The 17,592-nt window shown below is 36.9% G+C and overlaps 1 protein-coding gene across 6 annotated transcripts in view; it reads left to right on the top strand.

The window, feature by feature from the left end:
• WDR26 (WD repeat domain 26) overlaps positions 1-17,233 on the top strand; it is a 49,714-nt gene extending 32,481 nt beyond the window's left edge. For 4 of the 6 annotated variants that reach the window (XM_074037231.1, XM_005540958.5, XM_005540957.5 and 1 more), the window contains exons 9-14: positions 1,402-1,521; positions 3,470-3,615; positions 3,911-3,989; positions 4,257-4,386; positions 8,527-8,712; positions 12,533-17,233. In XM_074037231.1, the coding sequence (XP_073893332.1) occupies positions 1,402-1,521; positions 3,470-3,615; positions 3,911-3,989; positions 4,257-4,386; positions 8,527-8,712; positions 12,533-12,558 (687 nt within the window). In that variant the 3' untranslated portion in view covers positions 12,559-17,233. The remainder of the gene's footprint in view (positions 1-1,401; positions 1,522-3,469; positions 3,616-3,910; positions 3,990-4,256; positions 4,387-8,526; positions 8,713-12,532) is intronic. The other 2 variants (XM_074037235.1, XM_045397716.3) reach the window with 1 other exon arrangement.
• The last annotated feature ends 359 nt before the right edge of the window (positions 17,234-17,592 follow it).

Raw genomic sequence — 17,592 nt, 5'->3', positions numbered from 1 at the left:
CCCCATTTCCTAATCATACCCTTTGTTTTCACTCTTTTGTTTCTACTTTTGATTACCCATTTCTCACAGGAGAACTATGCCCATGTACCTTTTATTATTATACCAAGGGCAGCTATTATCTCTCAGATCCTGTTTCTAATCTATGAACAAAATGGAATCAAGACTAGATTAAATGGTATGTGTATACCTTCTAAGTTGAGTAATTCAGAAAATGTAACAGGATGATACTTAACTATTGTAACCACTAAATGTTCTTACTTAGAAATGCCGTGGAATGGCTATGTTAAACAGTACAAAGGTTCTTCTTTCTAGTACTGTTCATTGAGATGAGGTTGTGTATCAGAAAAATGTTTTTTTCTCTCTTCCTACCTTCCCTACTATATTGTGAGCATTTGAATATGAAATTCAACATAATTTATTTAGACTGACTGCCCTTGGCCTACTTTATGGGCATCGTTTTTCTTTTTTCTTTTTTTTTTTTTTTTTTTTTTTTTGAGACAGTCTCACTCTGTCACCCAGGCTGGAGTGCAGTGGCGTGATCTCAGTTTACTGCAACCTCCTCCGCCTGGGTTCAAGTGATTCTCGTGCCTAAGCCTCTCGAGTAGCTGGGATTACAGGCATGCATCACCATGTATGGGTACAGTTTTTTACTCAGTAATCATGTTCTTGAGGAATTGCTAATTGCATTAACTGCAGTTTTAGAATAAAATTTATAAAAAACTTTGGACTGAGAAGTAGAAGCTCAGAAGGAATAGGTATGTAGTCTTGGACTTTTCATTATCTTGCTTGGGAAAAATTACGTGTTTTAGTTTATGAATATAATCGATTTGAGATGAGAGATTTACTGAAGTTTATCTCATATCTGCTCTTTGGGTTACCTATGCCAGACATTGTTCAACTCCTGGGTTTTTCTTCAAGTCCTTAATTTCTCTTCTGGGTGCTGTAGTCTCTTTTTTGTAGGGTCACTTGAAACAATTCATTACTTAGAAGGAACTAGGAAGGCCGGGCCCGGTGGCTCACGCCTGTAATCCCAGCACTTTGGGAGGCCGAGGTGGGCGGATCATGAGGTCAGGAGATCGAGACCCCGGTGAAACCCCATCTCTACTAAAAATACAAAAAATTAGCCAGGCGTGGTGGCAGGCGCCTGTAGTCCCAGCTACTCGGGAGGCTGAGGCAGGAGAATGGCGTGAACCCGGGAGGCAGAGCTTGCAGTGAGCCAAGATCACGCCACTGCACTCCAGCCTGGGCGACAGAGCAAGACTCCATCTCAAAAAAAAGAAAAAAAAAGAATGAACTGGGAAACCAGCCAGACATCCCAGTTATATATTTATTTTTTTTCTTCACATATTTCCTTTAGAGGGATATGTTGAAGGTCTCATTTACAGTTTTATTTCCTTATAGACAGGAGAACTAAGGACAAAAATGAGCCAGTCTCATGAAGACAGTTTGACGAGTGTGGCTTGGAATCCAGATGGGAAGCGCTTTGTGACTGGAGGTCAGCGTGGGCAGTTCTATCAGTGTGTAAGTATTCAGTGCCCCCTTCCCAGTGTCTGTTGGTTTAAAAGCAAATGTACTTTTGTTTAAACAATTTCCTTGACTCAGTATCTTATAAAATACACTCTATGGGCCAGGCATGGTGTCTTATACCTGTAATCCCAGCACTTTGGGAGGCCGAGCCAAGTGGATCACCTGAGATCAGGAGTTCAAGACCAGTCTGGCCAACATGGTGAAACCTTGTCTCTACTAAAACTACGAAAATTAGTTGGGCATTGTGGTGGGCACCTGTAATCCCAGCTACTTGGGAGGCTGAGGCAGGAGAATCACTTGAACCCAGGAGGTGGAGATTGCAGTGGGTCAAGATCACACCATTGCACTCCAGCCTGGGCAACAAGAGTGAAACTCTGTCTCAAAAAAATAAATAAGTAAAACAAAATATACTCTATGAACACCTACTTTGCCATCGTCCTAGACAAGCGCTGTCCAATAGAATTTTCTGGGTTATTTTTTCCTTTCTTTTAAACATTTCAAATATTTGTACAAAGTATAAACTTTGGGTTTAGTAGAACAAAAAAAAATGTGTTATGCTAAACATTTTTGTTCTTATAAGCAATTTTCTAATTTATAAGAATTGAAAAAATTTTTTTAAATTCTTTTGAGATTTTTGTAACCAAAAAAAAAAAAATGCTGAATTTTATGAGTAGACTCCCTTTAATTAATGTTTGAATAATAAAAGTGGTGACAAGTGCTACCAGAGAACTCTTCAATCTTTGTGTCAACGTCTAATAAGTAGCTGCCCTAATTATTTTGGATTGTTGGAATGATTAAAGTAAGTTTTATGGCAAGGTAAACTTTATATCATAAGTATCATTTATATCATAAATCATAGTTTACCTTGCCATAAAACTTTATCTGTTATTTGCAGTATAGTGTCTAGATTCTATGTCTCATGTTACAGACTCACATGGTTCCAGTATGCATGTCCAGATTTTTTCTTTTTTTTTTTTTTTTTTTTTTATTTTAAGAGACAGGGTCTCCCTCTCTGCCGCCCATGCTAGAGTACAGTGGTGTGATCATGGCTCACTGCAGCCTCAAACTTCTGGGCTCAAATGATCCTCCTGCCTTGGCTTCCTAACATGCTGGGATTACAGGCATGAGCTACCACACCCGACCCCAGATCAATTTTTTAAACTAAAAATAATAAGCCATTTAATTTAGCTAAAACAAGTTATCAGGTTCTTTTATTAAGTTCATTTGGAACACGTGGATTTTGATGTTGTATTATCTCAATATGGTTATAAATTGTTCTTAATTCCCTGCGTGCAAGATGATCATGTATGTTTCTGCTGAGCTTGCTGTCCTATACTGGGTTAAGGCATCAAGATACAGGATTATCTAACTTATAAAATGGGAAGGGGAATTCCTCTCAGAATTTTGGATAGTCAATGAGTTAATGACTATAAGAGCTTTGATCTGTAGAGCGCATTACAAATTTGGTAAATTTTTGAAAAATGTCATTAACAGATTCCTCCAGTCCATATGAAGCCATAAAATGTTTTAGAAATCTTTTTCCATTTCGCAACTCCTAAATATTATAGGACAAATTCCAGTATAGTGAATTTTAAAAGAACGTTTAAATTATTTTCGAATAAAAATAAGACCTTACTTGGAACTTAGGGACTGTTTCTTTCTTTGTATTATTTATGCATGGTGAGTTATTGAAGGGAAGATAGAGCTACAGAGTGTCTTTCTGCTTTCCCTTAAGTATGGTTGTAATGAAATTTGACCTATATTCAAATTTTCATGGTTACAAACACTTCTAGAACAATTAGGTTGAGATCAGTCTCAGGAAAAAAAAAAAAAAAAAAAAAACCTGTTACTAAAAGATGCTGTGAAGGGAGTCTTTTGGTTCTTTATTTGCTTTCTGAGTGCTGTTGAGTAATGAAGTTAATAGTAGTTTTTTCTTACTCAGGATTTAGATGGTAATCTCCTTGACTCCTGGGAAGGGGTAAGAGTGCAATGCCTTTGGTGCTTGAGTGACGGGAAGACTGTTCTGGCATCAGATACACACCAGCGAATTCGGGGCTATAACTTCGAGGACCTTACAGATAGGAACATGTAATTATTTTTTGTTTCCATTAAACAACAATTACCTGCTTTATATTAAAACGTGTAGTGGAACTTGCCTTTTCACAGTTTTCATGTTTTTTGTTTTGGTTTGCTTGGTAATTTGGATTGGTGGTCACATGGTACTTAGTAATCATTAACTCAGATTCATCTCAATTGAAGTATAGTGTGTAATAGTGATTATAGGCAAAATTGTCATACTTAAGCTAGTACATCTTATATATTGATAATTTGAATGTCTTGACTCTTAATATGTTGTTTTTGACAAATTATTTTCTGGTTCCAGAGTACAAGAAGATCATCCTATTATGTCTTTTACTATTTCAAAAAATGGCCGATTAGCTTTGTTAAATGTAGCAACTCAGGTATGTTTATTAGTATAATTTTCTGAAAAATTTGGCTTAGTACAAGTTTTATTTTCACTGTTATTTTCAATGTATTTATATTAACAAAATTTTGTACTTACCCTTAAATTTTATTGCATGTGTTTGATCCTTAAATGTGTAGAATATTGGTATTTCACATAATAGAAAATGAAGATATTTCATCAGGCAAAGGGACATTTACATATGCTTTTTAAAATTTGTTTGAGTTGAGGTAGAGTAAATACCTGTATTCTCCTTTGCCTGCAGGGAGTTCATTTATGGGACTTGCAAGACAGAGTTTTAGTAAGAAAGTATCAAGGTGTTACGCAAGGGTTTTATACAATTCATTCATGTTTTGGAGGCCATAATGAAGACTTCATCGCTAGTGGCAGTGAAGGTAAATTGTGTCCTTATCAGGTTACATATGTTGATATTAAAGTCTGTAAATCTCAATTTGTGAAGGCAGTCACATCTCCAAGAAAATTCAAGGTAGTAAATTAAAATTATTTTATTTATCCAATACATGGTTAATTTCTGTCTGTAATGACCTAAGCCCCCGTATTATCACAAATTGTTACATACTGTCATGTATTACTTTCTTCTTTTCTGTAATGACCTAAGCCCTCCATATTGTCATGGATCAGCAGTGCTTATTCTGACCATGTAGCAGAGTGTTTGGTGCATGTGTCAAATCAAGATTTAGTTAAATTATTATACTTTGATATGTTGACTTGTATTTTTATGGGACTGATGGTTTTTAAGGGTTGGTAGTGTCTGGAAAATCAAGGTTAATTATGATGCTTTACCTGAACTTGGACAGATTTAACTATAGTTCTTCAGTATTTCTTCAGTGGTCACCAGAGTTAATTTGAGTTTGATAATTCTTAAGATTTTAGGAAAGCTGAAATTAAGTAAATTCTTCCTACTACTACAGTTTTGAATAAACTTGTTCTCTAATCTAAAAGTGTCAGTATTCCAGACAGGAATATGCCTAAAGCCACTCTGATTTAAAGTGTGAATTGTTTAGAAGATGCAAGCACAAATAAGTGAGGCAGTAATAAAATTTAGTGTACTTTTTAAGGTGATAGGAACCTAACTAGTTGCAAATTATTGCACATTTTTATTCAACACATTTTTCTTGAATACCCACTGTACAGTTCTAGGTACCATAAAAGCAAATTATTGAAGTCACCTTTTTTGGCCAGGCATGGTGGCATACACCTATAATCTCAACACTTTGGGAGGCCTAGTTGGGAGTATTGCTTGAGGCCAAGAGTTCCAGACAAACCTGGACAACATGGCTAGACACTGTCTCTACAAAAAGTAAAAAATATATACTGAATCTGGTTTTATAAGATAGACCAAGGAATTAGATTATGTTATGTTCCACTTATTGTATGTATAAGATGTTTACTGTCCCTGTCTTGACAAAAAACTGATGTCGGTAGATAAGCGGATCATAAAGTGCACATGAGGTTTTCCTTTAAGAATAAGGCATATTTAAGGATTGGGACAAAGAAAGACATTTAGAGATTTATATTTTAACATCAAGCATATAAATTCATCTATTCCTTTCCTTTCCTTTCCTTTCCTTTCCTTTCCTTTCCTTTTCTTTTCTTTTCTTTTCTTAAGTGCAGTGGCACGATCTTGATGCAACCTCCACCTCCTAGACTCAAGCAGTCTCTCCATCCTCAGCCCCTCAAGTAGCCCCAAGGAATTTTTGTAGAGATGGGGTTTCACTGTGTTGCCCAGGCTGGTTCGAACTCCTGAGCTCAAGCAGTCCACCTGCCTCAGCCTCCTGAAGTGGTGGGATTACAGGCGTGAGCCACTGCGCCCCGCCTGAATTCATCAGTTCTTTCTTTCCACCAAAAATCAGTGTCAGATGAGATTGGGAGGAAAGAAGAGTGATTTGTTAGGTAGCAATTGGGAATTTACTTTTTTCCAGTTAGGAAAAATCTACTAGATTCTCTATTGGCTTTTTGTTTTGTTTTGTTTGTCTGTTTTTAATATATCGTGGGAGATAATAGACATTAGTTTCTAATTAAATTTTCCTGTGGTCTAAATATGTTAAGCCTTCTTGCTTTAAAATTCCTCCTATTTATGAGATGTCTTCTCTCATGGTCTGTTCAATCCTGCTTCTGGCAGGTTTTCTTTCTCTTAATTATCTCTTAATTATGCCTGAGAATCCCGTACAGCTCTTTCTAAAAATATGTACCCTAGAGGTACTTCAAATTATGTATGGCTACCATTATCCCTAGAAAAGCCAAACTTTTTTTAAGCCCAAACTAACTTAGAACCAACACTGACGAATACTATAATTAAACTACATTATCTTCTGGTTTAGGGCTACCTATTAGACCACTGTCAAGTACGGAGATTAGTCGTCTTATGACTCAAGTGATTTACAATGGTTTTGAAAATGTTTTGAACATCAGATGTAGTGAGTATATTATCTCCCAGGATGACCACAGTAATCCATTTGCCATTTATTTGTAAGGAATGTATTTCAATGACCCTCCAAATCCCCAAATATGTAAGTGCCAGTATAAAATAGAGCAATTAAAAAACCTTTTCCCAAAAAAGTTGTACCACTACTCAAGCCTTTTCACTGTGCTGGCAATATGTAGAAAAACTGGACTTATTTTTTTACCTTTGCATAAGCAATAGATTTCTCAAATTGATACAGCAAACAGAACTTGATGATAAAGCCTGTCATTTTGACCTTGATTACTTCAAATCCTGTTTTTCCTGCCTTTCAGCAAATATGCTTCTTGAATATATATTCACAAAAACATTTTCCTCCAAATAGAGAAATATTTCAGTTGCATTCACACTTTAACCCTGTGGTCCTTCTCTTTGTGGACCTCTTCAGTTTAGGAAGGAAATACAGCTAATCTGTCTTTACTTTTTTTTTTTTTTTTTTTCTAATTTCATTTCATGTAAGAAAAAAATTATTTTCAAAAATTATTGAGCAGCCGATACTTCTAAGAAGATAAATTCAGTTTTTTAATTGGTGCCTTTTAGCTTTTGCTTCACACATACACACACAAAAAGTTCAGATGCAGTTCCAGCTTTTTATCTTCATGTCAGAAATGTTGAAGCTAAGGCACATCCTCTAAGGTTTCCTCAATTGGCAGTACACCCACTGACAGTTTGCACACTGGCCACATACTTAACTGATGTATAATTAAGTTACACACCTTTCTAATTTGCCCTGGGATTCTGCCCTCTGTTCAAGAACTGTCACCTGTACTTAATCTCATCACAGTAATAAATGGTGTTTATTCCAAACACCTTTCCATATACAAATATATTTAATCCTTACAACAACATGATATGAAGTTTGTGTCCCCATTTACAGGTGAAGGGTTGTAAAGAGTGAGTAATTTGCCCAAAGTTGCCCAGCTAGTCAGTGTTGGAGGAAGGATACAATGTTGAGTAGTCTGATTCCAGAGCCCATACTCTCAACCAATACTCTCTATACTATGTGGCTAGTTTTTTGAAGATTAGTTTATTACAAAGAAACAAAGCTGTAGGGGATTTTGATTGTTGTGGTCACTTCATGAGATTATAGTCTGCAAAGCCATATCATGATGCAGATAAGGGACCATTGTCTACTCTCACTAGTAAGCTCTTGAGCAGGGCTGCTGGATGTGAATCCCAGCTTTACCATTTACTAACTGTTAACCACGAGCAGACCACTTAACCATAACCTACGTTTCAATCACCATTAAAAAGAGGATAAGCAGGCCGGGCGCAGTAGCTCATGCCTGTAATCCCAGCACTTTGGGAGGCTGAGGTGGGCGAATCACGATGTCAGGAGATGGAGACCATCCTGGCTGACACGGTGAAACCCCATCTCTCTAAAAATACAAAAAATTAGCCAGGCATGGTGGCACGCGCCTATAATCCCAGCTACTCGGGAGGCTGAGGCAGGAGAATCGCTTGAACCCAGGAGGCAGAGGTTGCACTGAGCCGAGATCTCGCCACTGCGCTCCAGCCTGGGTGACAAAAGTGAAACTCCATCTCAAAAAAAAAAAAAAAGATAAGCAGAATACCCATTTTATGGGATAGTGATGAATATTAAATAATATGCATTAAGTACTTGATACCTAGTACTTTGCAAGCACCCAATAAAGGTTTAGCTGTCGTCTTCATTTTTGCTTCATTATTCAATTTGGATACATTGCTTTTCTGTTACTTCTCATTTCCATAGAATTTATCACCATCTCTCTCCTGGATTTGTTTATTTTCAAAGGCCTTGATTTATAATTCTTCATTACTCATGTATTGACAGAATATTGCAGATAGTTTTTTGTGTGTGTGACTTGATGAGAGCTGATCATCTTTTAACAGGAAAAAAGTGTATATTTAAACGTTTTTTCATAAGGTAACATGTTAAACTATTCATGGTATATTTATTTTCCCCTTAAGTTCTAGTAAAGAGTCTTGTTCTGTGTGCAGTGAATGATAAATTTAAGATCAGTCAGTTGGTTTTATTAATGTAAAACTTTTCTGTGAATTACCATATGTTCAGATCACAAGGTTTACATCTGGCACAAACGTAGTGAACTGCCAATTGCGGAGCTGACAGGGCACACACGTACAGTAAACTGTGTGAGCTGGAACCCACAGATTCCATCCATGATGGCCAGCGCCTCAGATGATGGCACTGTTAGAATATGGGGACCAGCACCTTTTATAGACCACCAGAATATTGAAGGTAATACCATTGTATAATATTACTATGTTTTGTCCAAATGAAACGTTGCTTGGCTTATGACAAACTTAAAGCAGTTTTAAGTAGCAGTTTATTTAAAGTGTGGTATATGATTTCTCTCTTTTACATATTGTACCCTATCTCAGGCCACAGAATGAGTTTAAGTAATCTAAGAGCCAATAGTGTAGTGGTTGTTTTCGGGGGGACAGTGAAAAGAATAAGCTGGAATATGATACCTCATTGACATCCAGTTAGCTATTTAGTAGTTTCACTTTTAAAATCTTACTGAAAATCTTGCTTCATCATGCTACCTAAATGTAATATTGTAGGAAGCATTTTATACACATGAAACTAACCATTCAAAATTTGAACAACTTTAGATATTAAATATCTTCATTATGGATTTTACTGTTTAATGTCTGTTTACACCATGCATCATACTAACATGAGTTGTGTTTAATGGATAGGGAAAGAGAAGAGAACTAAAATTGATCATGTACCTGTGTGCCAAGCAGCATGCTAATCCCTTTACATGTACTATCTTGCATAAAGTCTTCATAGTCCTATAAGGGAAGTATTTTTATCATTATTTTTAGAGGTAAGGAAACTGCAGCATGGCAAAACTAATTCATTTGTTGAGTGCCATCAGGTCTTCAAGTCTAAGTCTGAAAGGTTTTTTCCACCACTTTGAGATACTTGGGGATGAAGAAAGGCCAAAATATAAGGCTAACAGTTAAGGCCAAAAGCTTAATTGAACACGATATATCAGTACTACAGCAAAGAGGTAATGAGAAACTTCATGTCAATGACTCACTCTTAAATAGAGCGTGTAAAATGTTTAGTTTGCTTAGAAGAAAGCAGTTTATCTATAAACAGATTTTTTCTTAAGCATGTCCCACCTAAATTTTTTTTTTTTTAGTGTGAAAGATGACTAATTGCTCTCAGTTAAGTGATTCTCTGTGGAGGAGGGTTATCGGAGTAGCTTGTATGGTTTGAAAAAGTATATTCCCTATACTTTTGTCTCTGTGGTACAGACTGTAGAAGGCTTGACCACATCTCACTGGCTGGTAAGGATATGCAATCAGAGATGAGAATACAAAACACGAAGAGCACACGGGTCAAAATTTTGAGAACTACTATTCGTTTGCCCAGAACCTTGAAGGGCCTTTTTGTATTTGTAGATCACTACCTGACATTCTAACATTCCTCTAGGAAATCAGCTAAGACCAGAAATCTTTACCTTCTTGTGTTGTCCTGTTTGGGTTTCAACCAAAGGCCTGCAAACCCAAAGTCTTTATAGATCTGCAACTGTGATTCAATCTGTGCTTTTCTCATTTTATTAGTCATTTGGAAGTTATTTCTTCAAATAAACATACTTGGTTTAAAGAAGTAGGAAAATACTAGGTATGTAGTAACAGATTTACTCCAGAAGAGGATATGTTTTATGCCTCCATAGCAATGGAATAAGAGTGTGCTGCTATTTGGTGAATCTGACTAATGTAGACCCTCACCTCGGTGAGTGAGCCAAATTTTGGCTAATTTGTAGGATCTGGGTCCAGTTCAGCAACTCTCCATTGTACTTTGCCAACATGGGTGTAGCCCTAAAATGATTGTCATTTTCACCTGAAATAAAGAAAAACAATACTTGTATATTCAGATATTTGGCTATATGTCCCTTTTGCAAGTTATCTTCTGGAATATTCCCCTTCCACCCCCAAAACACTTTCTTTTTTTTCCTTTTTTTTTTTTTTTATTTGAGATGGAGTCTCACTCTGTCGCCCAGGCTGGAGTGCAGGGGCGCCATCTCGGCTCACTGCAAGCTCCGCCTCCTGGGTTCACACCATTCTCCGGCCTCAGCCTCCAGAGTAGCTGGGACAACAGGCACCTGCCACCACGCCCAGCTAATTTTTTGTATTTTTAGTAGAGACGGGGTGTCACTGTGTTAGCCCGGATAGTCTCGATCTCCTGATCTCATGATCCGCCCGCCTCAGCCTCCCAAGGTGCTGGGATTACAGGCATGAGCCACCACGCCCGGCCCCCGAAACACTTTTTCTAATTAAAGTAATACTTATTTAGAATAGAACTTAATGAAAAATGTAGATGAGGCTAAATAAATCAATATTTAAAAATAAAAATACAGCCAGGCATGATGGCTTGTGCCTGTAATCCTAGCTACTTGGAAGGCTGAGGCAGGAGGATCCCTTGAGTCCAGGAGTTTGAGGCTTCAGTGAGCTACGATCATGCCACTGCACTCCAGCCTAGGAGACAGAATGAGACCCTGTCTCTGAAGGTGAAACAAAAGAGGAAAATTTAACACAGTAAAATACTGTAAGTCATTTAAATAAAAATGTTTCACTCAACTCCATTTCAAAAGGGATAAATTTTAACAGAATTATGGACTATAAATAAAATTTTATTTTAACAGAATTAAGTTTGTGGGGTTTTTTATGTTTGTTTGTTTTGAGATGGAGTTTTGCTCTTGTTGCCCAGGCTGGAATGCCATGCGCAATCTCGGCTCACCACAACCTCTGCCTCCTGGGTTCAAGCAATTCTCCTGCCTCAGCCTCCTGAGTAGATGAGTGATTACATCACCATGCCCAGCTAATTTTGTATTTTTAGCAAAGACGGGGTTTTTCCATATTGGTGAGGCTGGTCTCAAACTCCTGACCTCAGGTGATCCACCTGTCTTGGCCTCCCAGAGTGCTGGGATTACAGGCGTGATTTTTTTTTGAAGGATGCATAAAATGGAATAGGACAAAGTACTGATGCATGCTACAGTATGAATGGACCTTGAAAACAGTATGCCAAGTGAAAAACAGTATGCTAAGTATACAGTGAATGGACCTTGAAAACAGTATGCTAACAGGACACGAGAGACCATATACTGTGATTCCATTTATATGAAATGGTCTAGAATAGATCTATAGACAACATAGATATAGTGATTACTTAGGGCTTGGGGAGGTGTTTGACTGCTAATGAATGTTGAAAATGTTCTAAAATTGATTGTTAATGGTTGTATAATTCTGTGGATACACTAAAAACCATTGAATTTTACACTTTTTTTGTTTGTTTGTTTTTGTGTTTGTTTCTGTTTTGAGATGGAGTCTTACTCTGTTGCCCAGGCTGAAGTGCAGTGGCGCAATCTCAACTCACTGCAACCTCCGCCTCCCAGGTTCAAAGTGTACACTTTAAATGGTTGCATTGAATAGTATATGAATTATATCTCAAAAGTATGAGATTCTGAGGCTAGGCACAGTGGCCAGTGCCTGTAATCCCAACATTTTGGGAGGCCAGGGCAGGCAGATCGCTTGAGCTCAGGAGTTCAAGACCAGCCTGGGAACATGGTGAAAGCCCATCTCTACAAAAAAATACAAAAAGTAGCCAGGATGGTGGCAGGTGCCTGTAATCCTGGCTACTCGGGAGGCAGAGGTGGAAGGATCCCTTGAGCCGAGGAGGCAGAGGTTGCAGTGAGCCCAAATTACATCACCAGCCTGGGTGACTGAGTGGGACCCTGTCTCAAAAAAAATAAAAGCATTAGATTCTAACATGATTATTCACTTGGGTTTCTTCAGTATTCAAAATAATCATGAATTTAGATCGTAATATATGGTCTAAGACATGATATACACACGTTGTTTTAATGAGTATGATGAAAGTATCAAGAATTTGCTTTGATTTTTTAATGATAGTATAATTTTGTAATGTCATAATGCTACTTTCGAAACTTTCTAACTGGTAACTTTTTTCTCTCCTTCCCCTCTTTTTCCTCTCCATCCCCCTCCCCGCCCCTCCCCATACATTTCATCTTGTCTTCATTCAGAGGAATGCAGTAGCATGGATAGTTGATGGCGAATTTGGAGCAGACGACTTCTGTTTAACTTAAAATTAGTCGTATTTTAATGGCTTGGGATTTGGTGCAAACAAACATGATTGATAGCTGGACAGACATGCTCGTCATGAAAAAAGAACCATTTCTGAAGCCCGATTGGGGCCAAACATTTACACCTTGCTTCATAGTAACCAGTTGAGATGAAGCACGTCGTTAGAACGTTGTTGGACACCATGTTGAATTATCCCCCCATCGGTTGTGAAGAACTGTGCTACATTCAGGCTTACCCATTGAACTCAGTATATATATTTTTTTCCTTCCTGTCTTTTGTCTGGCAGGATACCATTCTTGTTGCTCTTCTGTGTAATGAAGTTTAAATGCTTGTTTGGAAAACTTTATTTAACAGTTTAGAAGGCTTGATAGAAAGAGTGCATTAGTCTGAAGAGTATACATTGGATAGGAAAGAATTTCCTTCTTTTGTTTCTCCAAATCTTTCCGCCTTATTTAGCTTGAGATCTTTGCAGCTTGGTTCATGGATTCTAGCCTTGCCCGTTGCGCAGTATATACTGATCCAGATGATAAACCAGTGAACTATGTCAAAAGCACTCTCAATATTACATTTGACAAAAAGTTTTGTACTTTTCACATAGCTTGTTGCCCCGTAAAAGGGTTAACAGCACAATTTTTTAAAAATAAATTAAGAAGTATTTATAGGATTAAAGTGACTTCATTTGTATACATGTGGAATCTAAACCAGCTTAAAAACAGTTTCCTCAATGACTTAGATACGCAGTATAACTGAAGCTCTTCTGGAATACCACATGAGACATGGTCAGAAACAGTGCTTGGAAGGACGTTACACAGGAAATTCAGAGTAATGCTTTGAAGATTTCCCCCCTTTTGTTTTATTCCTGAAGGAACATCAGTACCCGATCTTGAAGAAATTCAAGATTCAAAAAGAATTTTAAATACACCAACATGAGAGATCAGTAGTCAGTTGGTTTTCAGTAAAGCTTGTTCCAAGTTGTTCTCAACTTAGGAAGTAATTTTGGTGTGATCTAGCAAAAGAGTAGAAATCAACAGATATAACCACTTTGGAGGTTTATAGTATAATTGAAATTATTAGAAGAATTCAGCAGGTTACAGACATACTTAAACTGGGATTAAAACCTCATAGTCATTTCTCTTAACTGCCCTTAATATTTTGACATATAGGGATACATAAATTTAAAGAATATTTCTTCTCAGTTTTTTCAGATATTGCCATACTGAACCTCATTCTAAACTGGTGCTGTGGATAGTCTTTCCCTCTCCCCTCCTGTTTAAGGAAAGGTTTCCTTCATGGAAAAGCACTTTTAATTTTGAGAATTTCACATTTAAAATAAGCCAAAAACCTGATGTTCACATTGTGCTTTTAAACTCCGTAACACCTGAATACAATATAACATAGTCTCCCTTGAAATTCCCTCCCTTTTTCAGTAGAGGATAAATAGGGTGATCCCAGCTGTTGGAAAGAGAATGGGGATACCCCCAAAATAAGATTCTGGTGAAGAAAAAGTCTTGTACTAAGTTCCCCTTTAGGCATAGCCAAGTCTATAATATAATCATGATCATGAATAGACTCCTCCAGGATCCACAAAGAGAGAGGGCTTGGATGTCAAAAATTCTTCCATTGTGGGGTAGGTGGTTGGGGATGGGAGAAAGGGAAAAGTCAGGGAAAGGGAGAAGAAAGAAAAACACATTTGGCCTTAAAATAGCATGCATTCTCCCAGAAGCCCGTAGTAAAGAAAATGACAGATTGTGGTCAGCAGACTTATCAAATTGGTATGTAAAAGATTTCTTCAAGCTCCATTTTGCAGAGACCACCACTTAGAGAATCCAAAAATTTCTGTTTTGATACTTCTAAGTTAAAATATATGTTACAGTTTATCTGGTACTTCATTTTTCTTAACTAAAATTATTTTTACTTTAAGCTTGAATAAAAATCTTCATTGGTAACTGTATGTAATTAAGTGGCAACTTCTCTTTACCTCAGTATAGTTAAAAACCATTCATATTTTAAGTGATTCATGTATACCCTGAAGCCGTTAATACACCCCAGTCTCTACAGTAACATCACTAAATGTGGGCATAGAAACTCCACAGCTGTTTACAAATTTGGTTACAGTGTGCTATGGTGCATTTGTAACACTGAGATTTGTGCCCATTCAGGGGCAATTTGGCACTCAGATTCTACTCTACTTCACCTAACCACCCCTAGATCTGAGTTTTCAGAGTGCTTCTGAAGTACAGTTAAAAAACACTTTTTAAAAAGTGGAGTAAAAGTGAGGCACATTTTACAAGAACATAACTCCTATTAAAACGGAGTAACAACTATGCAAAGGTTTCTATAGCAGCTAGGTGAGTTTGTTTTCCGGGTCTGTCTTAACTGGCAGCTTCCTGTATATACTGGTACTTTGCTGTGCCAATTTGCTGTAAACGTCTGTTTCATACATTTGCCATGCAGTGACTGTGCTAGAAAGGTGAAATAAATGGTAATAGAAGCCTAGAATTTTATGGTATAAGAAACTGATCGCAGGATTTTCGAATCCATAGCTATTAATTGAAAACTGATAGTGCTGTAGGCTCTGTAGTAGGCTTAAGAGTGATCTCATACTATGAAGCCAGCCACAGGATACTAACAAATGTATAAATTGAAAAGTACCAATACTTTTTGCACATAGATCAAAATAGAGTGGAGAATTTGGGCTCCAAAAATCAGGTTAGTAGGCTCATTTCCATGTGCTTAAAAATGTTTTTGTTGTTATGCACTGATTAAGGGCTAGAGCAAATATAAAATTAAATGTCTTTTTCCTCCACATAATTGGTCATTAATGATAAAATGTTGGACTTGGGGCTTACTGAGATTAGTATGTGGGTAGTAAAGAATTGGAGTGGGAGTTAATGGGGAGGGATGACAAAGCTTCAGCTTTGGTTTTTGTATTCATAACAGCTACATTTCTGTTGCTCTTATTGGCCAGATAAATGTGTTACATTAAACCAGGTAAGTATTTTAAACAGAGAACATTTTATTTGCATATATCCCTACAAATTGGCCCATTTTATTGGGTGGGGGGGAAAAAAGGGATTCCCTAACTTTAAATAATTAGACTATCCTGCAATTGAAAGGAGAAAAAATCCAATTTTGGCAGTATTTTCTTAGTCTGAAAGAAACAGAAGTAGTAATATGGTGAATTTTATTATTAGGAGTGTTCTGCCTCTAGAGTGGCATTCCATGACATTAATAGAAAATCCTTCTTTCCCACCCCTCCCCATCCTGAAATTTTCTTTTTTAGGATGTTGGTTCCTGCAAACAAGAACTGACCCTATCACCTCTGCCTCACAGTGGGTAAATATATCGTACATCTCTTGAAAGGGAAAATATCCATGTCAGTTTCTTTCACAGTAGAAGAATGGCTGCTTTTGAATGGGGAGGAAAGAAGACATTTTTCTTAATATCCTTTTTGTCCCATCTCTAAAATGTATAAATATTTTGATTTGGTTTTACTTTAATTTCTCTTTCATAATTTAGCAACTCTCCTTTTGGGTTGCTCTCCAACACATTACTTCCATTTCAGAAACCATATCTGATTTAATATAAACTACTACCTTAAGAAGAGGTGAATTTGCATTTACACTTAGACACTTTCTAAAAACAGGGTGAACTTAATTGAAATTTTTCCAGTGTTGTTAAGCTATTGTTATAGTAGCTGCCCTATAGTTACAAAAATAAAAACTATAAAAACCCATCCCCTATCTACTTAATCCAGATAGCCTGGATTTAACAAAACTAATAGTATAAAAATGTGTGTGTGTGTGTGCTGTGTGTGTGTGAGAGAGAGAGTACTTGATTCATTAAAAAGTCCTGGAAACAGCTGTTCTAGGATCTTGTCATTTTTACTAAAAGTCTCGTGCACATGTGAAGTGCCCTCTGAGTTTAAGGTTTGGTTAATACTGGTATATTTTTATAAGATTGAAATTGTGTCCCCATCTTTAACCTAAACATTTTCGTTATCAGGGTCAATGTGCTAGAACTGAATTGTAACATTTTTAGGCACAGATGGAAAAAATGTTATTGGCTCCTTGAAAATGTGTGTGTGTGGCGAGGGGAATAGATCCACAAAAGCATGTATGTACTTACAAACCAAGCTGTAGAGATCAAGAAAAGAACTTAAGTGTTGATCTCAAGATATCTAAATTGTCAAGATTTACATGGCATTGTGGTGGAACTAGTTAACACTTAGAGCTTTTGGTATGTAATAACTATTTGCTATGGACTGATTAAATGTTTCAAAAGATTGTGTTCTTCAATTTTGGTGGGTTTTGAATTTTGTTTTTTTAACTGCCTCTCAGATTATATTTAGTTAGTTTAAATTTCTTTGCTTTGTTCATTAAAGTATAAAAACTTCAGGTCTCTGATATTTATTTTCACTTGTTTACTAATTATTTACAAAACACCCTTTGTTGACTTTTATTTTATAAATGTGTAGTGTATTAAACGTCTTTAAATTTTTGTTCAGTTGAAACTACATTAACTTTGATTTGCTTTACTGGGATTTTTTTAAATACACCTTTTCCATGTCAGTGCGCAGCACTTAACCAATCATTTGTATTCCCTTTCTTTCAATTCAATAAACAGAATGAATACCTAAATAATTCTTGGTGTGTTACATCTCCTAATATCCATTAATCTGAATGTTTAAGTAGTACTCTTTTTGCCTAAAACAATTGATTTGCTGAATTTTTATGTATTTTAGAGTCTCACTATGTTGCCCAGACTGGACTTGAACTGCTGGGCTCAAGCTAATAGCTCCTGACTCAGCCTCTCAAAAGTGCTGAAATAACACACACAAGCCATCATGCCTGGCTATGATTTGCCGAATTTGCCTTCCGTATATGTACCTGGAGTTTGTGAGTGATAACTAAAGAAGCAGTGGTTAGTCTGTTGAGATCATCTTTTTTTTTTGAGACGGAGTCTTGCCCTGTCGCCCAGTCTGGAGTGTGCAGTGGTG

Source organism: Macaca fascicularis, chromosome 1 (assembly GCF_037993035.2).
Source record: "Macaca fascicularis isolate 582-1 chromosome 1, T2T-MFA8v1.1".
In the NCBI taxonomy this organism is placed as follows: Eukaryota; Metazoa; Chordata; class Mammalia; order Primates; family Cercopithecidae; genus Macaca; species Macaca fascicularis.
Note: the sequence above shows the minus strand (reverse complement) of the source record. Positions and strands in the feature narration are given on the sequence as shown.